Below are 24551 nucleotides of genomic sequence, written 5' to 3' on the forward strand. Positions count from 1 at the left end.
CATGTAGATGATGGTTAAAGGAGAACAGAGCCCACCTGGAACACTTATCAGAGAGATGGGTGTTCTGGATCAACAGCTAAATGAGCGATTGAAGTAAGAGCTGCTGTTAGAGATTAAGCCATTTTGGATATTAAAAAAAATAGAAATGTAATAGCACAGGAGCTGCAAGAGGTAACAAAGTTTAATCTCTTCATTAGGAGAAAGAGGGGATCAGACTATGAGAGGGAATGGAAAGACTATGCGTCATTAACACCAACTACAGAGATCCCAGAAAGGTAAAATAAAGAGTTTTAGGAAAGGTGCAATCAAAGAGTGGTGGGGTAAGAGCTCTAGCGGATCCACTCACTTTACTGGAACATTTTTTGTGCAACACCAGTAATTCACTCTGCAGGACCCATATTCCAAACATCCTTAAGAAGTGAGCTATATCCCCTATCCTCTTTAACTGAGGGAGTACCTCTCAAGTGGCAGAACTCTCTGGCTACAAAGACCAGCCAGAGGATTAAGCAAGAACCAACACTTATTGCATGACAAATGGCGTACTGGTGGTGCCCTGCTGATAGCTCTAGCAAAACTGTGTAAAGGTAATTTTGAAATAACCCTGTTTAAAATAGTTTATATTCTTGAACTTTCAGGACCTTCTAGGTCAACAATCTGTTCATCTCCTCAAAACTAATGAAGCTGTCAGAAAGGGTATTGTTCTAAATTGTCATCTCATGTATTGTTGTAGCTGACATTTTAAAACTGATCAAAAAGAGAGAGACACTAATCACCTTTCACAGACCAAAAGACACTGAGCTTTAATGTGACACATAAACAACATAGTTTGATGCTGGTAACCTTCGTGGAATGTCATTTCCAGCTGAAGTCCCTTAAAAGGTCAAAGAAAACGCTGTTCATGCTGGAATACTGACCATGCTTAAAATTGCTTCATTACTATAGTGTTTGTTATCATATGTAACTAAACAATGGCCCTTTTTCTTTTCAAAAGAATCACTGAAATAATATTTAATTGACCTGAACTCACTAGAACAATTAAATTAATTAGCTAAGGATAAAAAAAGTCTTTCATTTATTTCCTTGTACAGGGATTTACTTCCAGGTTTTGAGACAGTTTACCTAGGATGCATCTCCTCCTAATGAAGTTAATAGCAAAGGATGTATTGATCTGAATGGGTATGAATTCAGACCTCCACGTAGCCAACATTGCTAATATGTTACTGTAGAGAGCTCATATTCTAGTGCTTGAAGGCTTTGAAAACAATTCTGCTGCAACCTCTGACAACTAAAATAGTTACATGTATGTGAAGCTCCAAGACCCACCATTATACTAAAAATTTCAAAATAGTGCCTTCTGATAATGCCAAGCGAGTTTACTTTTTAAAGCAAGCTCTGTCTAAGCATCTCAGATGAGACCATTGCATATTTCCTCCTGACCATTAGGTCACACTTAGAGCAATCAGGAAGAGCAAATGATTTCTAACCAGCTGACAGATAAGCCTGACTACAAAAGCATAGCCTGCCGTCTTAGAAACAATGTTAGCTGGGATTTTGTAGTCATCTGAAAATTCCAAATCTTCCAGGCCCTGAAGGGGAACCTCACTTTTCAGATCAGAGCTCACAATGCAGGACTCACATTTCAAATCTAACATAAGTACATATTTAACCAAAGTGGTGAAAAGAAAAACATCTAAATAATGGAAGGCTAAAGTCATCTTCCCCCTTTTGATTTGACTTTTATGCCCATATACAAAGATTTCAAGTCAGTCTTTTGAGAAGTATCTTAATGCACTATTGCAATCCGTTCAGTAGGCATATTTAGAGATGTATTTTAACAGTTACATTTGACAGGAATATCTTCAGTTAACAAGGTACACTACTGTTAACTCCAAATAAATAATCACAATCTATCATGCCACAGCTTACTTTAAAATGGTTTCATTAATATATTACTGACTCATCAAAACCTAATGATTCCGTGGGTCAATACCATACTGTGCACTCACTGCAAGAACCATGACCAAAAATATTACTATGATCTGAAAATAACTCAGTTACTTTAAAATTTTCTCCCCAAACAAGCTGCAACCACTTAAGTTGAAGCTAATGGCAGTTACCATGTTAACTGAAGTTTCATGTGTCTATTTATCTGGGAGTGTGAAAGTGGCAATTTGAATTTCGTACTGTTGAGTAGTTATGCAGTTTGAAATCTGCTTCCTGTAAATGTTGAAATTAAAATTCTTTTTGTAAGGATTCACAATAATAAATCTTATTTGCTAGAATATATGTAGAAAATAAATACAAAAAAGGAACAAGCACATGTGGCTCCATGGCAATCCAATATTCACCACTGTCATGTAATTAGGATATGTTTTGTACAAAGTATGCCTTGTGAGGTATCATTCTTAAAGTCTTGATCTGCTAGGCAGTAATATCTTGTTGAATTGTACATACTATCGTCATATGTGAAGTTATGATGTTTGGCTATGTGTGTGTTACTGAAACATGTGAGGTTGAAAACACTCACAAGCAGCCTTTCAGGTTCAACAGTAAAAAGGCCAAACAATGTTAATGGCTTACTGAGGAAATGCACACAAGCACAAGGATTACCATAGGAACTGTGTACAACAGAAACCTCTCTGAGATAGCACAACACAATGGGAACTGTTTAACCCAGGTCACAGAAAAGAGCTTTCCAGCAAGTGGGAAGATGATATAAAAAGGGGACAATGACATCATGAGGGGACCTCACTCTCCCAACAAGAAGACACCTGGAAATACCTGAGGAACGAAGAACTGAACTGTGGGAAGTGATGGTCCCAGGCGAGAGGGATTTTTAGCCTGTGTATGAAAACCTTGGAAAGTCAAGATAGCTTGTGCCTTAAGAATCTGGCAGCCTGTTTATCACTCAGGGTGGGAATTTGCTAATTCATATCTTACTTATCTAGAGTGTTAAACTCAGTTTGTGGTTTTGTTATTTACAAAGGTAATCTGCTTTGATCTGTTTGCTATCACTTACACTCTCTCTTTTGTAGTAATAAACTTGTTTTGTTTGGTCTAAAACCAGTGTGTGTGGAAATAACAACTTGGGGCAGAAGGCTGTTGCATATCTCTCTCTCCACATTGAGGGAGGGGGCAAATTTTAATGGGCTTACACTGTACACTTCTCTAGGCAGTGCAACACGGTATAATTTTGGGTTTACACTATAAAGGGTGGTGTGCAGTTGAGTACTGGGCAGTCCCTTAGCTGAGTCTTCCCATGCAGAGCTGATCTCAGCATCTGTGTGTATAGCTGCAAGTGGGCGTGTCCCTTCCTGTGCTGGTTAAGTGCAGTCTGAAGCCTGAGGGAGGGCTTGGCTGGCTTGCTTTATCAATACAGTGTAAAGGGAGCCCAGGTTGGTGGGTCAGGCAGGCTCAGTGGTACCTGGTACACCAGTTCCAAGTCGCACCCTGGTGGAACCCCATCACAGCACACACAAAACTATGTCAGTCAGAAATTCTCAAAAGGAATTCTCAGAAGTTATTTCCTATTTGTTCAGCTCTACTCTAGCCTACAGAAGCCTAACTTGTTCATACTACTTCAACTGGCAAATTAAATCAACACATTCTGACATCCTTTAGAGAGACACACTAAAAATATCTGAATGCATTCACTCAGAGTGAGAATGGAATTCCATAATACTCCTACACTCATAGATGTCTTAGTCTCAGAAAGCTGTGAAAACTATTGCTTTCAGACCCTCTGATTTCTCAAAGCACTTTAAAAACTGTAATAGCTTAGTAGTACTGAATCCCCTGTCCAGCCAGCCATCTCCTGTCCATTCCAGCCAATTGAACCACCATTTTAACGTTGCATTCAGCTATATGGTAACACATTTTTAAAATAGTTACATTTGTAACAATTATGAGGCTTGAGAGACCCCAGAATTACTGGAACATGGCAGCAGCTGCCTATTAATAATGTATGAGACAAAGCATCTGAAAGCCTATTAGGTAACACATCCTGCAAATAGCAGAGTCCAGGAGATTCTGAGATGCCAAATAGCACATTGTGATGAGAGGCCCTCACTGGCCTGAAAGACCATCATTAACTAATGAGGGGAAAGATGTAACAGGGATAGGCTGCTGGAAAGAGTAGAAAGTCAAAGGCAGCAGGAACTGAGGGAAGTGCTGAAAGAAGTTTGAACATCTTCATCTACCCGTTTCCCTCAACTGCCCACCTGAAGAGGAGGCATTGTAAATATTCCTGTGACAGGGAGAGAAAGATCTTCTTTTGGCTTCCTGCATGGCTTACGCCCGGCTGCTCTGCAGCTTCAAAATACTATACATTTCTTCTGTCTAGTGAGAACAGCCAGGACTGCAGGGGCATGAGCCAGCAGCAAAGGAGAAAACTGTAAGAGATTTCAGTCAACTGTGCCACAGAAACCAGAATCCTTCAACTCTAAAGCAGTCTTAGTGTAACTATAACTGCTTTTTAAATATTCAAACAAAACCAGCTTGATATTGTAGTACTACTAACTCTAGTGTATTGTGATTCAGAAAGTGGAGCTTTCAGGGTTTTAAAGGCCAGCAGCAGTGGGACTTAGCAATGGGTTTCCAGTTCTTATAGCTGTAGGATGAGAGTAGGCAGAAAAACTGCTCCCCCTGCAGATATTTATCAGGAGAATGATGAAGGTGGGAGTAGGCTTGCCTTGCCCCTGATTCCGAAAAGGTGGGCCAACCAGTCACTTCCTGAAGTGTCTGGGTGGTAGCCAAAAAAGAATATCGGGGGAAAGGGAAGGTTGGCAGGGTAAAGAAGTGCCAGCCCTCCCATCCAAAAGATTGTTGAAGCCTAGGAGATTTTGAAGCTTCCTGTGAATAGTGTGGGAGTAGCTCATGCCGGTTTGGCTGGTTTCTACTTCTTTCACATGTATGAGGGGGTCAGGAGTACTGATAAGGATCTTTATATTCTTCTAATGGAGAAGAGCCCCGGGGCCATCTTAAGAGAGCATGCTTAAAACTGCTTACAGGAGTGTGTGTGTAAGATAAAAGTTGGAAGAGTACAGAGTTAGGAAATGGGGAACACAAGAGAGGGAGGGGGGAGGAGGATTCAAAATTTAGGGTAGGTAGGAAAAGAAAGAGGAAAGGAAAAAAAGCAGGGTGAAGTGGAAGAGGAATACAACAAACGTAAGAGGAACTGAGTAAATATATAAAAAATGTTAATTAACAGAAAGGGTACATGCAAAATAATTTAATGAATAACCAAATTTTAAAAGGTTATTTTGAAAATGTGCTTTGGGGACAGAAATCTGCATAGATCTAGCTCTGTGTTTCTGTCATGTCCCTCACCTAACTGTTTTTTGTTTGATTAAGCTGAACAAAATTATCCACCCTGGTTCTTTCCAGTTATTTTTCTGAGGTTGCACCTATGGCAGGGTGTCTGGAGTTACTTCTGATTTATATTCATGGACGTATTATCAGAATGGTTATCATTTTCACAACTTAAAGTGGCTGTTTCATACCTGAACTGAGCCCACTGGCTGTGTTCTTATATATTATTTTTTATACCAAGCATTAACTTTGAATTTTTATATTTAGCTGAAACAATCATCTTAAACCTACACATATTCATACTGTAGAATCGCAAAAATTTTACCCTAAGTGACTTAAGAGCCTAAGCCTCATTTTCAAAAGTATCTTAGGCACTTAAGAGATTACGGGTAAAATTTTCAAAACTGCCGTACACAGCAAGCAGAAACCCATGGCAGCAAGTCTCAGAGCTTGGGTTTACAGACCTGGGCTCACACCTCAGCACTAAAGCTACGTAGACATTGTGGCACAGGCTGGAGCTTGGGCTCAGAAGCCAGGGGACGGAGGTGGCCTGAGCCACAATATCTTCACAGCTATTTTTATCGCTGTAGCACCAGCTCAAGTCTGTAGATCCAGACTCAGACTCAAAGCTGCGGGTTTCTGTTTAAGGTATAGATGTACCCTAAGGGTCGGATTTATACAGGTATTTAGGCACCGATGGATGCAGATAGGCAACTAGCGGAATTTTAAAAATATGCATCTAAGCATGAAATCAGTAGGAGTTAGGCACCTAACCTGCTATTAGGCACTTTTGAAAATTCCACTAGACACCTGTCTGCATCTCTAGGCACCTAAATACGTTTGTAAAGCTATCCCTAAGTAACTTAGGTGATTAAATCCCATTGACTTTTAAAAATATTTAGGCTCCTGAGTGCCTAAACCATTTTTGAAAATGGGACTTGAGTGCTTCTGAAAATTTTACTTAACATTTATATTTAAGGATTATGGGGAACATGTAAAGCAGCAAAAAAAAATACATAAAAGAGAGAGAAGCTGGTTTTACTGGAAAAGTGTAACAATTCTTTTTTGTACAAGACAAAAAAGAAAAGCTCTTTCCCACCCTCCTCCGCACTTTTCCCTTTACTTGAAGTGGAAGCAATCCATCATCTGCAACCAGAAATCCAACATTTGCACAGTTCTGTCAGCATTTATTTCTATTATCTGCTGCATCACTCCAGAACAATGGTGATAAACCCCCATCTCTTAAAATGGTTAAATCCCAGCAGAGCCCTTGCAACTGTTATAGTTTTTCAAGTTCAGATGTCCACAAACTTGTCTCTGAACAGATTATCTTTAGCTATTCAAAATTTATCTTTATGTATGAATTTATTCCAAAATATGTAAGCAAATCCATGTAGTAAAAACTTTATGCTACTGGGTTTAGGATAAAAGTTTTCCTCATTCACAGCTCTGTTTTATACACATTTGTATTTACAAAGCTGTCACATACTGTATGCCTGGACTGCACAAGTTAGTTCAGGGGGAAATTATTCATAGAAGAAGCAACAGCTTTTGGCAAACCAGTGGAAAACAGGTTGAGTTTATAGCACAAATGGAAGATAAGTGCTTCAAAACAGTCTGCTCTTGCTTCTGCTACTGCTGGTGCCCAAAAAGGCAGCTGCCCTCTCAGATCCTCTGCTGTTGGTACCAGTCTATCTGTCACTTCTCTCTTGCCCGCACACAGGTTCACCACACGCTATGACCCCCTGCAGAGCACATGAGCATTCTTGTGCTCAATAAGAAGCCTGTGTTGACAAACACCAATTACACAGAAAGGTGCGGTGTGGGATTTTTGTCCCTATAACCTACATGGAATTTGAGTTTACACAAATTATAACAATGCAATGAACAGAGCACCAAGGTAGTTCCCATTTTCCAAATATCTTTAAGTAACAACAGACACCATACAAGGTGAAGACATTTTCTGTGAGCAGCTCTATCAACAATTAGACATGCTTACTGAGATGAAAGCTAATTAGCTAAACTCAGCATCTCCCCCAACCGCCTGGTAACAGGACTTTTGGTTCAGGTGCCATTTAGGATTGCCAGGTCCCTTTTTCGACCAGACTGTCCAGTCAAAAACCAGGCACCCGGCAACCCTAAATGGCACCCAGACACAGAAGCCAAAACCCAGACAGGAAACAACCCTAGTTCATAGTCCTGAGACCAACAGAGCCAAATGCATTCAGCAGTAGTGGGTTAGCATAGCTCTCTGATAAATAAATGTTTTTTGCCAGGGCCCACTACACCTTTTGTTTTCATTGATCTGCTTTGGACTAATTAACACTTATGTGACTAGAGCTGCTGCCTAAAGAACTACAGATGGTGCACTGGAGTTAAAGAAAACACTTAATCAGACTACTTGAGCAGTGTAACATTTGGGTTTGGAATGCAGAGTTAAAATCAGCTTCATGACCTTCTACAATTAAGCACTATCACAATATTATTCAGGGAGAAATGTTATGACAGAAAGAACGAAACCTTTTACTTGTACAGGCAGACAGCTCTACTTACAAACCCCTCTGAGGGAAAAAAATACAAGTGCCCTATAGATTTCAATTTCATCTTTAACCCACTGAGTACCACACTCCCTCTGAATCCTGTGAAAGATTCTATTCAATTAGATTTTTACATCAGGGACTACACCTATACCATTATTATTATGCTGGAAATAAGCTAAAGCTACACAAGAAACAAATATTAAACAGTCCTTCAAAACTCACTCCTCAGAAACATTTCGGGACATACTGCAAAATTTCAGGGCATATAAATTGAATACTGCCCCAAAGTTATTCTCTGATGTGACAGCATAAAGTCTATACAAAGCTGACGCAATCCTTACCAACTATCTATCTGGATTCTTATACCACATCAATCATTGTGATATCTAAGCACCATCACCATGGTACCTAATTGTCTGCTATGGCAGGAACATATAAAATGCATTTCCACTGGCCATTGCAGGATGGATAAATAGTATGTCCAAATTAGAGTTTGTTAATTCCTTCTAAGTTTTTATACCATGCTTATTGCAGTAGCATTTGAGCACTTTATTAACTGTCTTGTCTGCTTTTTTTATCCACTTCCTCCTCTGCTTTGTTCCTTCCTTCCTTGTTGTGTTTTCTCTTTTGCTCTAAAAGTAAATGCCAACAGCACTAGATAGTCAAACTTCTAAAGACTGCAGTGGGGATCCCCAAAATCACCAATTCCTTCGATCACATATCTTAGTAATTCAATGAAATTTTAACACTGGAAAGAATTAGTAAGAGCCCACATTTTAAAAAAAGCAATTGAAAAGTAAACTCTAGAAGAGGCCAATCCCTATTAGGCCTGATCCAGTGTTTATTGATGTCCATGGAAAGATTCTCACTGAATTCAAGGGGTATTGGATCAGTCACATACATATTTCCTCCCTTCCTGCTCTTCCTTTGCTCTGTCCTTGTCCTCCCCGCTCTACTCAGTTCTCTGCACTGAATTTCACGTGCTTCTTCTTGCATTGCTTATAGGACTTCAGAAAACAGGATTTTAATACATTTCATTCCAATGCCAGCAAATAGAACAGAGCAGCATGACTAGGAAAGCCAAACCACAAAGTGAGTTTGAAAAGTAAAGACTCAAGAGACCTACACTTCAAAAAAATGGACATATCGGAAACGGTGTTCAAGAACCTAAAGACCAGAGACACTTGTTTAACGGAAGCTCTGATAAACTGCAGATCCCAAAATAATGAACATGAGAGAATCATGCAATCTTAATGCAATATTCGATTTATTTGTGTTAGGCTATTATAAATCACAGTCAAAGTCAATCACTCCCAAATGTTCTGAATTGTGAAGGGTTTTAGCCTCACGACTCCAATTAATAACAGTTTTAGCAGGGCTAAGACACTTAGTGGAAATCTTTGAAAATTTACAAGTCATTGTTTAACCCTGATCAATATAACTATGTTTATATTATGTTTAATTTACAGTCTGCAACCCTTTGCTGCTGGACAGGAGTGCAATGCCTGTGCAGTACTGACATTCAGTGTCACTATTTTAAAGGGCAGTGAGCCACTGGAACTCCTAAGGGCACAAGCCAAGTACCTGGAAAAGCCCTGGATGTGTATTAGGCAATACTCAAATAGCATAAAACAGATATTTTATATTTTTATATTTTAATTGCAAGTGACAATCATTTGTGAAAGTTATTTACTGTACAACTCACCACTACTGACAGAAGACCTGCAAAGTTGCCCCTAAATGATAGTAACAATATCATTTATTTACATTTTAGAATTTTAAGAAGTGTATTTATTAACAAATATAAACTAACCTACTCATACACAATCTATAATACTTATATATTTTCTTTAGAGTTTAGATCCTAGGTGACTGATATCTTACACATAAAATAGATTAGATTAGTTTCGGCCCAAACTAACAAATTTTACAGTTATGATCTGTTGCAGTTTCTCTTCTAGATTCAAGTGCCAAATTCAGAGACAAGTCTATGAAAGTTTACAGGGACTTAAGTGGATATAACATAATTTCTTCCAGTTTCCTCATTATGTTGATTACATCAACTTACGCTCCCTTAGAGTTAATGAGTTACACTTCTTTAGAGTCACAGGGCTAAACTGCGAAGTAATGTACACATTAGACCTCTTATACTAATAGACTCATTACACTAACTTAGACTTCCTTAGACATTGATAGTGGGTGTAAGTAGCTCAAAGAGAGTCAGTCTAACTGAGCATGAGGGAATCTAATTTGGAGTCTGTGTGTGTGGGGGGGGGGGATTAACTTAAATAACTAAAACAAAAAAATCAGTTGTCAATAAAAACCCAATCCTGAAAGAGTCTTTGTGTTGTCAACTATCATTGGCTAGGTAAGATCATCCTAAACAACACAGGGCTTTGCACTTTTGTGTGCCATTGTTGGTTGAGCAGCAGCAGTTAACTAATAAAATTTATTCCTAGAGCTGCAGTGATATAATTCATAATGCTGCTGAATGAACCAGGAAATCTCAGTCACCATTAGAAACCACATAGCGGAGCTCTGCTCAAGGTGGAACCCAAAGGAGGGGTGTCAGAGACGATGGGTCTTAAACGCTGGTTCCCAGGGCTCTTTAGAGGCCAGCATGTTCCGACCTGCTAACTGTTGTCAGAAGGAGCTAAACTGAGACAGAGGACCCCAGTCCCGAGAGCTGACTGGCAGAACACTGGGGGTCCTGATTGGTCCACAGCTCTTATTTAAATCCAGCACAGGAACAGGAAGCTGTCCATGCAATGGGATCCAGCTTGCTCTGGACTGTGTGCATTGTGCTTCCTGCTTCCACTCCCCTGGCTTGACTTCCTGGTATCCCAACCAGGCCTGAGTCAGGTTCCTGACCTGTGGTTCTGCTCTCAAGTTGTCTCCTGCTTCTGATCTCCTCGTAACTGACCCAGCCTGCCTCCTCACACTTGACTCTCAGTTTGCCCTCTTGCCAGTCTCTGATTCTGACCTCTTGGTATCTGACACAGCCTGACTTGCAACTCCTGCTTTGACCACTAGGTCAGATCACCCACGTCCTGGTGGTGACAAGAGACAGAAAAAATAGGTTTTACACTACTTTTATACCTCCACCCACTGATCCTCAAGCCAGATGGGGGACAATTCACCTTCTGTAGCAATGCCTGCTCTAATCTGCCCCCACCTCCAATAGCTACCCCAAGAGTTGTTCTGGGGACATGGGTATCGCTGGAGCACAGCAATACTCTGGCCATGCCTCATTTTCCATTGTCATGTCCCCTATAATATGAGCTGCGAGGCTGAATAGCACAGGGAAATCTCCAACCGTTCTTTATTATCATCATAATCATGTTATCAGTTATGGTTGCGCCAAAGGGCCAAACAAGAAAAGAGTTTCATTTTGCTAGGCACTGTATAAACATCAGGAAAAAAACAGTCCCTGCACTCAAGAGGTTAAAATCTAAATAGGCATAATTGTCCAAGGACTGGTCTACTTACAGTTTTTGTTCCACTTCAGCTATAACAGTTTAGAAACCAGGGTACTTGAAGCAATGCAATCCACCAGCATAACTGCATCCACACTAGGGAATCCTATCACTTTAACTGTAGGAGTTTCAAAATTGCTATGGGTATAGCACTACAAAAACTATATGTAAACAAGCCCAAAGGGTAGGGCAAAGGGACATCATGTACAAGCAGAGTGAGCAGAACAATGGTCAGTACGCATCACGGCAGCACCACAATTTTCTCATTGTTGTTTTTTGTTATTTAAACCCTTTGGGTGGGGTTTACCAAGGAAGTGATGAACTCAACACAAAGACAAAGGCAGAGAGCCGGGCAAGAGGGATAGGGCAGTGGAGAAGAGCGGGAGGGAAGGAAGGTGATGATCGTGGAGGACAGGTGGAGTGAGGCTCTATGGCACCAGAGGGTTTTTTTATGCAAGGGGAAATTATTAGTCATCTAAAGTGGGACAAGATAGATTTAGCAGAACTGAGGATCTGGCAGTAGAAAAAACTGGTTTCCATTTTCTGCATAGGGTACTATATATACCAGAAAGGAAAATGTATAATTAAAATACATGATAATATTATTTTATACATGTATATTTACTGTGATGGATCACATTGACTAGTATTTATCACTATTCAGGTTTCCTCACTATATATCTACACTATGTCAAATGCATTTTGTCTGATTATATCAATAAAAAACTACAACAATAAGGTAGTTGATTAGTTTTAATTATTTCAGAAAATACTATGTATTGTCTTTGGATTGCACAATTTCAAAGTTTTATTGTTATATCCATGTGTCTTTCCTGTACACATCAGTATGGAGAAAAATGAAGGCCTAAAATTAGGAATTATTTAGATTCCAGAGATGTCGTATGCTCCAGTTACACTCAGTACACTGCATAAATTTATTTCTCTTAATCTTTTGAAAAACAACAATAAAAAGTGTCTTGCACAGATATAAAAGTGTCTTCCACTTTCTAAATGACATTTTTGTTAATGCTACAAATATTGTGCAATTTTATGAAACCATGAGAAGACAGTTTTTTCTGTTTGTAATGATCTTCTATATGGGAAAATTGAGAAAGATAACGAAAAATATGAAAAAAAAAGAGAGAAACTGAAGAGATTGAAAAATCTATCAGACTTCATAGTGGGAAATAATCTATTTTAAATGCTTTCTGCTAACAAACATCAAGTTAACAATGAGGAGACATGTTCAGCCAATTAGTCTGCTTGACCGACTGAACTCTCCTAACCATATTATATATATCTGAATAGAGTGGGTGGTGTGTACTAACAGAACACCTTCTGAAACAGACTGCTCCCCTGTAAATCACTAGAGTAAAGAGAAATATAATAAAAAGACAGACTGATATTAACCTTTCCCCACAAAAGAATAGTTGTGCTTTTAGATAAATGTATGCATTATTCAAAGGTACGGTATTATAGCCACATAAAATATAGAGCTGCCCATAGTTTAAACATAGGGATTTTCAATTCCTTAGCCCAGAATATGTAATGTTTTATAAAACATTATGGGCCAGATCATACAGCTGATATAAAATAAGTAGGTCTACTTAAGTCAATGGCACTACAGCAATTTACACCAGCTGAGAATCTAGCCCAAATTTTCCAATATAGACACACAATATCTACTAAACAAGGGTGTCAATTTTTTAAAACTAGTATGTAATATTACAGACACAGAATATGTCCATACAGACCATTCTGTACAGAAATCAAAACTATGTCTTACCAAGGACAAACTCCAGCTTTGACTCATTCGCAATCCTCTTGATACCTTTTAATATTAAAAAAAACAAGTTAGAAAATATGTAAATTCTAGTTTCATATACTGTAATCTTAACTTGCTTTACTTGTAGATCAATATCTTCTTACCATTGTTGGAGGCATCTACCATTTTTTTATGTTTTTAAAGGAAATTATATTGTAGGAGAGACCTTTTCACAAAGTGCCAATATAGAAACAAAAACCCATACTTTGTCTTACATTTACATTTGCATTTGTAAGTAAGTTTGCAAATACAACACTGCCCAGTTGCCTAAATCTCTCTAAAAAATATGGTATGTAATTGTTCATTTTAAATGCATAAGCCATAACACTCTAAACTGCAACAAAAATATCCACATTTCCTCAAAGCATATAAATCAGGTTAATAAAAGTAGAACACTTTACCATATATTATTTTATCAAGAAACTACAGTACAGCAAAAATGCCCGTAAGTTTATATATAAAAGAAGGGAAATTAATTCCCTCTCTCTTATACAGAGTATGAGTATACTATAATCCCTTGTATTTTAGAAGTGTGCTTTAATATTGCACGTCATTTATTTGAAATGGCAACATGTTCCTAATTCATCAGGGTGTGAGAGGGACCATTAAGTTGCAAAGCTGACCAATGGGGATAATGAGGGAAACAGCTAAAGTAACCGTGCGTTGCTTAACCTCCACAGAAGGTAACTGGAAAATGGCTGCAATATTGATGCCTTCTGTTGCCACTTAGCATTACTAAAGAAAGGCTCAAACAGAAGGGGCTATGATCACATAAAGAGGAACTTACATGGAAGTCAACAGAGAAGGAGTTTTTGGCTATGAAATGAAAAAGGGTATATAAAAGAATAAAAATCTTATAAAAAAATAAATAAAAATCGGAGTGTAGTTATCACACCCTTTGTTCCCCCCAGGAGGGTTATTTGCATAAATCTAAAACAGTAATAATGTTTAAATAAAATATTCATCAGTTTATTTCCTCTGGTACAGCCAACTGTTAGTCAACAATTTAAATTGTACTATAATTCCAACATGTCCATTGATTTGTGCAATTACAGAATTTGGGGCATTTTTAAAGTAGTATTTACTGCGTAACATGAAATAAAGAGTATACACGCTAACTTGTAAACTGAGGCTCCCTAAGGTTGTCTGCCTGTGTTGCAGGAAGAAAGTGCTGTGCTTCATCTGATGTTCTCTCCTCTTTGATTTCCATGATCAACCTCCGGAGCTTCTGAATTTTATTCTGCAAACTTTCTGAATTTGCTTCTCCAAGTGCCACAGGCCACGATTCACAATCTGGTTTAGATGTAGCTTCACAGTAAAGATCTGGTTCTCTGCTCTGAAACTCTGCATTCAGAAAATATTAAGATAATTTTTAGGAATGCAGATATTAAGGGATGGGTTGGAGATCATGGCAGGATTGATACTATGTAGAATACACTCTATTATACATTATTATTTCTGTCACAGAACCTCATACACCTCTTGAATCAAACCCCTGTTGCTTCCCATTCAGTGAACCACTAAGTCCATGCTACACAGCAGTTCCCAAAGCAGTTAATGTACTGGAAAACTAGGTGGCAGAATCATCAAATTGAAATGGGAAATCCTTTTTCAGTGTGGATTCTACTGCTCAGCAGGTAGCTTTCAGGGCAGCCAACTTAAACAAGAATTCCATTTAGCTGAGGAAGCAAACAGCTTTCTGACAAAGGGACTGGTGGGATTCACTAGGGTGAATGACAGGTTTCAGAGTAGCAGCCGTGTTAGTCTGTATCCGCAAAAATAAAAGGAGGACTTGTGGCACCTTAGAGACTAACAAAATAAATTTGTTAGTCTCTAAGGTGCCACAAGTCCTCCTTTTCTTTTTACTAGGGTGAATGTGTCCATTTCTTCTATTAGAACTGTACTTTACACTCAGCCTCTCACCCATTCTTGCCAGAATATGTGGAGATAATTTAGGATGACACAGCTCCTCCATGAGGAGACAACAGGTTGTATGTGGGAACTTCCAACTTCATGACTATGCACAAGTCTGTTGCTGTCCTGCCTGAAAAAACTGTAAATTATTTAATGATCACACTTTAAGAAGAGGGAAGAAAAACTATTTAGGCTCCCAGGGAAATACAGGTAATAGCACGTGCCACTCATTTAATTAGAATTAGCAAAGAACAGAGGAGGCGGATGGTGGTGGTCGAGGACTCCCTCCTCAGTGGGACTGAGTCATCTATCTGCCACCCTGATCAGGAAAACCGAAAAGTCTGCTGCTTGCCAGGAGCTACGATTCACAATATGACAGAGAGACTGCCGAGACTCAACAAGCTATCGGATTGCTACCCCTTCCTACTTCTCCACTTGGGCACCAATGGTACTGCCAAGAATTACCTTGATCACTGCAGACTACGTGGCTCTGGGAAGAAGGATAAAGGAGTTTGAGGAGCAAGTGGTGTTCTCGTCCATCCTCCCTGTGGAAGGAAAAGGCCTGGGTAGAGACCGTCGAACCATGGAAGTCAACGAATGGCTATGCAGGTGGTGTCTGAGAGAAGGTTTTGGATTCTTTGACCATGGGATGGTATTCCAAGAAGAACGATTGCTATGCAGAGACGGGCTTCACCTAACAAAGAGAGGGAAGAGCATCTTCGCAAGCAGGCTGGCTAACTTAGTGAGGAGGGCTTTAAACTAGGTTTACCAGGGGAAGAAGACCAAAGCTCTGAGGTAAGTGGGGAAGTGGGATACCAGGAGGAAGCACGAGCAGGAGAGTACAAGAGGGGAGGGCTCCTGCCTCATACTGAGAAAGCGGGACGATCAGCAAGTTATCTTAAGTGCCTGTACACAAATGCAAGAAGCCTGGGAAACAACAGGGAGAACTGGAAGTCCTGGCACAGTCAAGGAATTATGATGTGATTGGAATAAAAGAGACTTGGTGGGATAACTCACATGACTGGAGTACTGTCATGGATGGATATAAACTGTTCAAGAAGAACAGACAGGACAGAAAAGGTGAGTGAGTTGCACTGTATGTAAGAGAGCAGTATGACTGCTCAGAGTTCCGTATGAAACTGCAGAAAAACCTGAGAGTCTCTGGATTAAGTTTAGAAGTGTGAGCAACAAGGGTGATGTAGTGATGGGAGTCTGCTATAGACTACCAGACCAGGGGGATGAGGTGGACAAGGCTTTCTTCTGGCAACTAACAGATCGCAGGCCCTGGTTCTCATGGGAGACTTCAATCACCCTGATATCTGCTGGGAGAGCAATACAGCAGTGCACAGACAATCCAGGAAGTTTTTGGAAAGTGTAGGGGAAAAATTCCTGGTGCAAGTGCTGGAGGAACCAACTGCGCAGAACTCTTCTTGACCTGCTGCTCACAAACCAGGAAGAATTAGTCCAGGAGAGCTGGCTGTATTCTGAAGAATCCTTATTGAGGTTACAGGAACAAACCATCCCAATGTGTAGAAAGAATAGTAAATATGGCAGGCGACCAGCTTGGCTTAACAGTGAAATCCTTGCTGATCTTAAACACAAAAAAGCAGCTTACAAGAAGTGGAAGATTGGACAAATGACCAGTGAGGACTATAAAAATATTGCTCAGGCATGCAGGAGTGAAATCAGGAAGGCCAAATCACACTTGGAGTTGCAGCTAGCAAGAGATGTTAAGAGTAACAAGAAGGGTTTCTTCAGGTATGTTAGCAACAAGAAGAAAGTCAAGGAAAGTGTGGGCCCCTTACTGAATGAGGGAGGCAACCTACTCACAGAGGATGTGGAAAAAGCTAATGTACTCAATGCTTTTTTTGCCTCTGTCTTCACGAACAAGGTCAGCTCCCAGACTACTACACTGGGCAGCACGGCATGGGGAGGAGGTGACCAGCCCTCTGTGGAGAAAGAAGTGGTTCAGGACTATTTAGAAAAGCTGGACGAGCACAAATCCATGGGGCTGGATGCGCTGCATCCGAGAGTGCTCAAGGAGTTGGCGGATGTGATCGCAGAGCCATTGGCTATTATCTTTGAAAACTCATGGCGATGGGGGAGGTCCCAGATGACTGGAAAAAAGCTAATGTAGTGCCCATCTTTAAAAAAGGGAAGAGGGAGGATCCTGGGAACTACAGGCCAGTCAGCCTCACCTCAGTCCCTGGAAAAATCATGGAGCAGGTCCTCAAGGAATCAATTCGGAAGCACTGAGAGGAGAGGAAAGTGATCAGGAACAGTCAGCATGGATTCACCAAGGGAAGGTCATGCCTGACTAATCTAATCGCCTTCTATGATGAGATTATTGGCTCTGTGGATGAAGGGAAAGCAGTGGACGTGTTGTTCCTTGACTTTAGCAAAGCTTTTGATATGGTCTCCCACAGTATTCTTGCCAGCAAGTTAAAGAAGTATGGGCTGGATGAATGGACTATAAGGTAGACAGAAAGCTGGCGAGATCGTTGCGCTCAACAGGTAGTGATCAATGGCCCCATGTCTAGTTGGCAGCCGGTATTAAGTGGAGTGCCCCAAGGGTCCTGGGGCCGGTTTTGTTCAATATCTGCATTAATGATCTGGAGGATGGTGTGGACTGCACCCTCAGCAAGTTTGCAGATGACACTAAACTGGGAGGAGTGGTAGATACGCTGCAGGGTAGGGATAAGATACAGAGGGCCCTAGACAAATTAGAGGATTGGGCCAAAAGAAATCTGAGGAGGTTCAACAAGGACAAGTGCAGAGTTCTGCACTTAGGACAGAAGAATCCCATGCACCACTACAGACTAGGGACCGAATGGCTCGGCAGCAGTTACAGTGGACGAGAAGCTGGATATGAGTCAACAGTGTGCCCTTGTTGCCAAGAAGACCAATGGCATTTTGGGCTGCATAAGTAGAAGCATTGCCAGCAGATCGAGGGATGTGATCGTTCCCCTCTATTCGACGTTGGTGAGGCCACATCTGGAGTACTGTGTCCAGTTTTGGGCCCCACATTACAAGAAGGATGTGGAAAAATTGGAAAGCGTCCAGTGGAGGGCAACAAAAATGATTAGAGGACTGGAACGCATGACTTCTGAGGAGAGGCTGAGGGAACTGGGATTGTTTAGTCTGCAGAAGAGAAGAATGAGGGGGGATTTGATAGCTGCTTTCAACTACCTGAAAGGGGGTTCCAAAGAGGGTGGATCTAGACTGTTCTCAGTGGTAGCAGATGACAGAACAAGGAGTAATGGTCTCAAGTTGCAGTGGGGGAGGTTTAGATTGAATATTAGGAAAAACTTTTTCACGAGGAGGGTGGTGAAGCACTGGAATGAGTTACCTAGGGAGGTGGTGGAATCTCCTTCCTTTGAGGTTTTTAAGGTCAGGCTTGAAAAAGCCCTGGCTGGGAGGATTTAGTTGGGGATTGGTCCTGCTTTGAACAGGGGGTTGGACTAGATGAACTTCTGAGGTCCCTTCCAACCCCGATATTCTATGATTCTATGATCTAGGTGTTTAAAAAACTGACTATTTTAGAGTCACATGTAGAAAAGAGATGAAAGGGGTTAAGTCATTTAATTTAGGCAAATATTGGTAACGCTGGTATAACCATGGACAAATTGTTACAAGTGGACAATAGAGTTAGGGAAAAAACAATTGATGTTCTAACAACAGGTCTATAGAGGTACAGAAATGATCATTAAGGCAGGTTGGATAGCCGAGCTAGCCTTCTTGAGAAAAGGTTGCCAAAAAAACAAATACAACAAGTTTTATAACTAAAATGCAAACCTATTAAAATATACTTATTTTGAACATAAACAGGAACAGTGATTTTAGCATACAAGCGTTCTGCCACCAGCCAGAAAGAAAACATCTGCTTTCAGAGGAAATGCATCTTTTGGGATTGGAACCACCCTACTTATATTTACCCCTTAACTCTGGCAGCCAGAATTGCTGTATGCTAAGCACTTAAGGCATACTGTATCATTGAATACACACAAACCTAATATGGACACCATGAAATGGATGCATGTGTTTGAAGGATGGGGAAGGAGGATGTTATTCAATGTAGTCTGGCCAGATATGAAGCAATTTTGAGGCCTCGAACTTCATTCCAAACTACATTTCAGAAAGATTACGATTAACTTGTACCAAGGATTTTGCAATTCTAAAATCATTGACCATAACAACTGCATCGGTCAGATAAGCCTGGGTGCAATTATCAATTGTCATGACAGCCTACAAAGGTTCCATGTCAATGCAAATATGAAGACATTTTAGTTTGCAGATCAAACACTTGATAGACTATGTATTCTGTCAACTGTGTCAATATATACAATGTATAGATGCAAAAAATTCATATACAAAAAAACCCTAATTATACATATTCTGAAAACTATTTTCAAAAGAGAAAAAGTCATGGGTTCTCTTTTTCAATACCAAAAACTGAATAATTCACACTAGAGGCAAAAAAATAATTGAGTAGAATTGTATTAATATAATAATCATTTCTAGTTTTTCTTTGCTCTTGTATCTCAAATTGCCAAGCAATTTTTCCCCCCAAATGTAAGTAGTAAAATACCTCTCAGCCTTATATCTTTAATGCCAAGTTTCAGTCCAGAGATCATAATTAGTTGAATTGAAACCTCCTGAAAATAAGGATTTATTGTGGAAAACAGTCAAATTTCGTTAAATCCATAGCGTGGTGCAAGTGGCAGGGTTATTATAGTCACATTGAAATATATTCCACACAGAAAGTATTCCATGTGTGGACAACAAAATACTTTATATTCTTCAACTAAAGAATAACTGTAGAAAACAGAAGTGGCAAAGCCACGCAATATTAGGTACAATGCTGTTTACCCTAGCATCTTACAATACGGCACACACTTTGGATGAACTCCTGGACTCTACTGAAGTCAATGAAACTTTTGCCATTGATTTCAATGGCGCCAGGACTCACCCTTTGTGTGTTGTAACTGTTTTAAAGTCATGCCATTATTTTCTTATCAGGGTCTATATACAAATATAAAGGGTTATGGTCCCTTCGGACTCCTGTAATTCAAACCTGACAACAGAACTGCAGTCAAATAAAGGAGTGTCACAGAGAAAAGTGAAGATACCCCCATAGGCACAGGGACAGCCTTCCTGCATCCCCTCTGTCTACAATATACCGGACTCTTTTGGTGCTGGCTATGTCCCCCTTCAAGTAAAAACAAGTTTATTGAAAAATCATTAGCCCCATCTCCTCAACCCCTGTTTAACAAAAGGAGCTAGCACTTTCTTCTTGGTTCCTAAAGATTAAAAAGTGATACTGCAAAGTAGTTTAAAGCCCAGAATTGCATTTTCATTTTTAATATATGTATCTGAGATTAATCTTGACAATGTCCCTTTAGGTAGATATTTCTGCAAATTCCTACGTTGTGTGTGTTATCTGGATGATGTTTCACTTTATCAGTAAATTATATTCATGACGTGAAATACGTAATCAGAATAAAGCATTGAAAGCTCCAGGATGTCCCTGGAATAGATACTGCCATTGAAAAGGCTGAAGTTCAACAATGCAAATTTTAAGCTTCCAAGAAAAGTTGCTGTTTTTTTTTTTTTAAATTCTTCACTTCATATTAATTGTCAACCCAATTTTTAAAACAAAGCTTTATTACGCTAAGCATACAGAAGTGACAGGAAGAATGGCAAACTGTGCCCAGCATTAGCCTGCTTTATTTCCATTAATGAGAGTTATGAATATAAATCCTTGTGCATCAATATAAAAAATTCCTTGGAGTATTTATTGGACAGCTATGTACAGAACACGTGCTCAGTGTCTATACTGCCAAGTGACAGCTACTCTTTTCTAGAGCATATTTTAAAACAATTTTTTAAAGTATTTGGCATAAAAAACATGAGTTCAAAACGTGTAAAGGTTTTTCTCTCTTTTCACACTTACTGGCGAAGAGTCATTCTGAATTTCTACCTCAGCAGTGGAAAATGGTTGGGAATATCAATGAGCCACTGTCACTCTAAAATATAAAGCACCATCACAGCTAACCACCATATGCTGTAACAAAAGTAGAATAGAAGCTTTGATACATAAATTATATCTGCAGGATATTTCTAATACAGACATCAGAGGCTCTTAATTCACAAAGCTGACTGAATTCTATATGCTGATGCATTTCAGGTTCAAATTAGCAGTGATGAAATCATCCCATGGTTACTGATGATGCTGTGTTAATCTTCCTTTGAAAGTTAAATTTTCAATCAAAGATAAAGAATTTAATTAAAAATTTTATCTTCTTTTTTTGGCAGGGAAGGCAATGCTGAGAATAAACATATATAAATTGTCATTATAATCTCCATTTAGATCCCTCATGAAGAGCGCCCGAAGATATTTGAAATGAATGTAACACAGTACATAACTTAGTTTTCTCACATTGCTGAAGCATAACAATTTTCTTCTTTTAACACCAGCAGGTTCTCTCTCACACCGCACCATATCCTTTTCACACACATCATTAAATCAATACCACACCTATTCTGGAAACAAGGGAGACCAGAGAATTATTTATACAACACCGTGAATACCAATAATCAAAATACTGAACATAAATATTGCAAGATTCACAGAACATACTAAATATAGCCTTTTCACAAGAGTAGACTGCTCTTCTAGCTGGGAATAATACCCACTCCCACCAGAAACATCAGCCTACTCAGGAGGCAGTGTGGTTTAGAGAACAGAGACTAGAGTGTGACATCAGGAGATCTAGGTTCAATTCCCAGCTCTACCTTTGGTCTGCTCGATGACTTTGAGCAGTCACTTCACTGCTTTGGGCCTCAGTTTCCCTTTCTGTAAAATGGGGTTAATGATACTGGCCTTCCTTGTAAAGCACTTTGAGGTCTATTGACTGAAAAGTGCTACATAAGTGCTAGGTGATATTATTACTCTAAAATGACAGGAACAAATACAAATGTATGTGATAGAAGAGCTGACACTCCCCAAAGCACCTTCCTTTTCTGACACATTCTGGCAGTCACCGGTATACCTAAACCGATTCCCACCTCTCCCAAATTTATCATGCGACTTGAGACTACTGATAGTTCTGGGCACTCAACAAAAGTCAAAAGGCAACTGCCAGTGTTCAACACCTCAGGATTATGCCCACACTTGTCAGTACTATCGAGAATCATCATTATTTTTGTCCTTGGTGAATTCCGAACTATGATAGGTAAGGCCAGCAAACATTAGTAGGTCTTGTTCCCCACACTTGCATTACTCCAACCAAACTATGACAGTCAAGTGAGTTTGTGTGTGTGGTTTTTGGAAAGGGGGGGGGGGTGAGAAAAACTGGATTTGTGCTGGAAATGGCCCACCTTGATTATCGTACACATTGTAAAGAGAGTGGTCACTTTGGATGGGCTATTACCAGCAGGAAAGTGAGTTTGTGTGGGGGGCGGGGCGGAGGGTGAGAAAACCTGGATTTGTGCTGGAAATGGCCCAACTTGATTATCATACACATTGTAAGGAGAGTGATCACTTTAGATAAGCTATTACCAGCAGGAGAGTGGGGTGGGAGGAGGTATTGTTTCATGGTCTCCGTGTATATAATGTCTTCTGCAGTTTCCACAGTATGCATCCGATGAAGTGAGCTGTAGCTCACGAAAGCTTATGCTCAAATAAATTGGTTAGTCTCTAAGGTGCCACAAGTACTCCTTTTCTTTTTGCGAATACAGACTAACACGGCTGTTACTCTGAAACATAAACATAACAACTATTGTCTCTTTCACTTTCAGCTCTAGAGCACTGAAAGTTTGCACTAATACTCAAACATTTTCTCACAAATTCCTGCTACTCTTGAATTAATACCACCTGCTGGTGGTAATCTTAATGGATATCATGCATGATGAAATCCTGACCCTACTGAAGTCTATGGGCAGGGATATCAGCCACAATATTTAATAGTAAGTGTGACATATATTACATTTCCCACTGTATATGGCCTTATTAGAATTTGCATGTGACGGTAGTTTGCAGAGTGTCCCCTCTTCAGCGTGTAGTCATCTTGTCCCAATGTTTTACTGGATACCTAGCCAAATGTCAGATGAATTGCTTATCATTGCTGAACTCTGAATTATACCTACAAGAAATACTACTTATTTATAATAATTTATTTGTAACACAAGAAATTTACTTTTTCATATCCAAGCATGCTTCAGGATATTTCAAGGTATCTTCTACCTCTAATCACATTTGTTTGTATGTATACTCCTTTCAGATGAGCATGCAAATATGTCCAGTTGGAAATTATTCTTGATAATTGTGCCTAGCAGAGCTATTTTTGCTGCATGTGTACCAGTAAAACTTCCGTTCTTATTTCCTTCTTCCCCTTGAAAAAAACAGGAAAACATTTATTATTCCTTTGCTAAATTTTATTCTGTACTTCAAAAGGGATGTTGAAAAATTGGGAAGAACTTGCTATAGCTACAAGCAAGACTCAAAGTCTGGAAAACATGCCCCATAGTGTGAAACTTCACAAACTCAATCTGTTTAGTTTATCGAAGGTGGTCACAGGCTACAAGTATCGATTTGGGAAACAGTTCCCTGATGGAAGATAGTATTAACCTAGCAGAAAAAGAATGAATTCTTCAATCTCATTGGCAGCTGAAGCTAGATAAATTGAGATCACAGATATGGTGCAAATGTTTAACAGAGTGTAATTAACCACTGGAACAACTTACCTAGGGATGTAGGGCAATCTCCATCAGTTGAAGTCTCTAAATCAAGGCTGTCTCTCTCTCTAAAAAGCTCTGGTTTAACTAGAAGCAAAGGAACTAATGCAGAGCTTACTGGGGGAGAAGTTTTGCCCTATGTTAAATAGGAGGCTAGACTAAATGATTATAATGGTATCTTCTGGCCTTAAAATCTATCAATCTATGGAAATTTTCCTTCAGGGAGTGGAGAGCAGGTACTATCTAACAAGCAGATGCAACCTATTCCTAGCAGACTGCCCTTACATGTAGTAAATATTGTCACCAAGTACCTTTCTTGTAAGCATTCATGCATTTGTTATGGCCAGTGGTAATCAACATTTTCACAGGGAGAGTGGAGCACTCAGAATCATAGAAGATTAGGGTTAGAAGAGACCTCAGGAGGTCATCTAGTCCAACCCCCTGCTCAAAGCAGGACCAACACCAACTAAATCATCCCAGCCAGGGCTTTGTCAAGCCAGGACTTAAAAACTTCTAAGGATGGAGATTCCACCACCTCCCTAGGGAACCCATTCCAGTACTTCCACACCCTCCTAGTGAAATAGTGTTTCCTAATATCCAACCTAGACCTCCCGCACTGCAACTTGAGACCATTGCTCCTTGTTCTGTCATCCGCCACCACTGAGAACAGCTGAGCTCCATCCTCTTTGGAATCCCTCTTCAGGTAGTTGAAGGCTTCTATCATATCCCCCCTCACTCTTCTCTTCTGCA

At 39.8% G+C, this 24551-nt stretch overlaps 1 protein-coding gene across 9 annotated transcripts in view; it reads right to left on the reverse strand.

Annotated features, from left to right (window-relative positions):
- INPP4B (inositol polyphosphate-4-phosphatase type II B) overlaps positions 1-24551 on the reverse strand; it is a 476089-nt gene that overhangs the window by 270548 nt on the left and 180990 nt on the right. For 7 of the 9 annotated variants that reach the window (XM_048847033.2, XM_048847031.2, XM_048847032.2 and 4 more), the window contains 2 exons: positions 14271-14495; positions 13113-13157 (listed from right to left, as the gene is read on the reverse strand). In XM_048847033.2, coding sequence (XP_048702990.2) covers positions 13113-13157; positions 14271-14361 — 136 coding nt within the window. In that variant the 5' untranslated portion in view covers positions 14362-14495. Of the gene's footprint in view, positions 1-13112; positions 13158-14270; positions 14496-21504; positions 21609-24551 lie in introns of all 9 variants that reach the window. The other 2 variants (XM_048847030.2, XM_075127706.1) reach the window with 1 other exon arrangement.

Source organism: Caretta caretta, chromosome 4, assembly GCF_965140235.1.
Source record: "Caretta caretta isolate rCarCar2 chromosome 4, rCarCar1.hap1, whole genome shotgun sequence".
NCBI classification, from domain to species: domain Eukaryota; kingdom Metazoa; phylum Chordata; order Testudines; family Cheloniidae; genus Caretta; species Caretta caretta.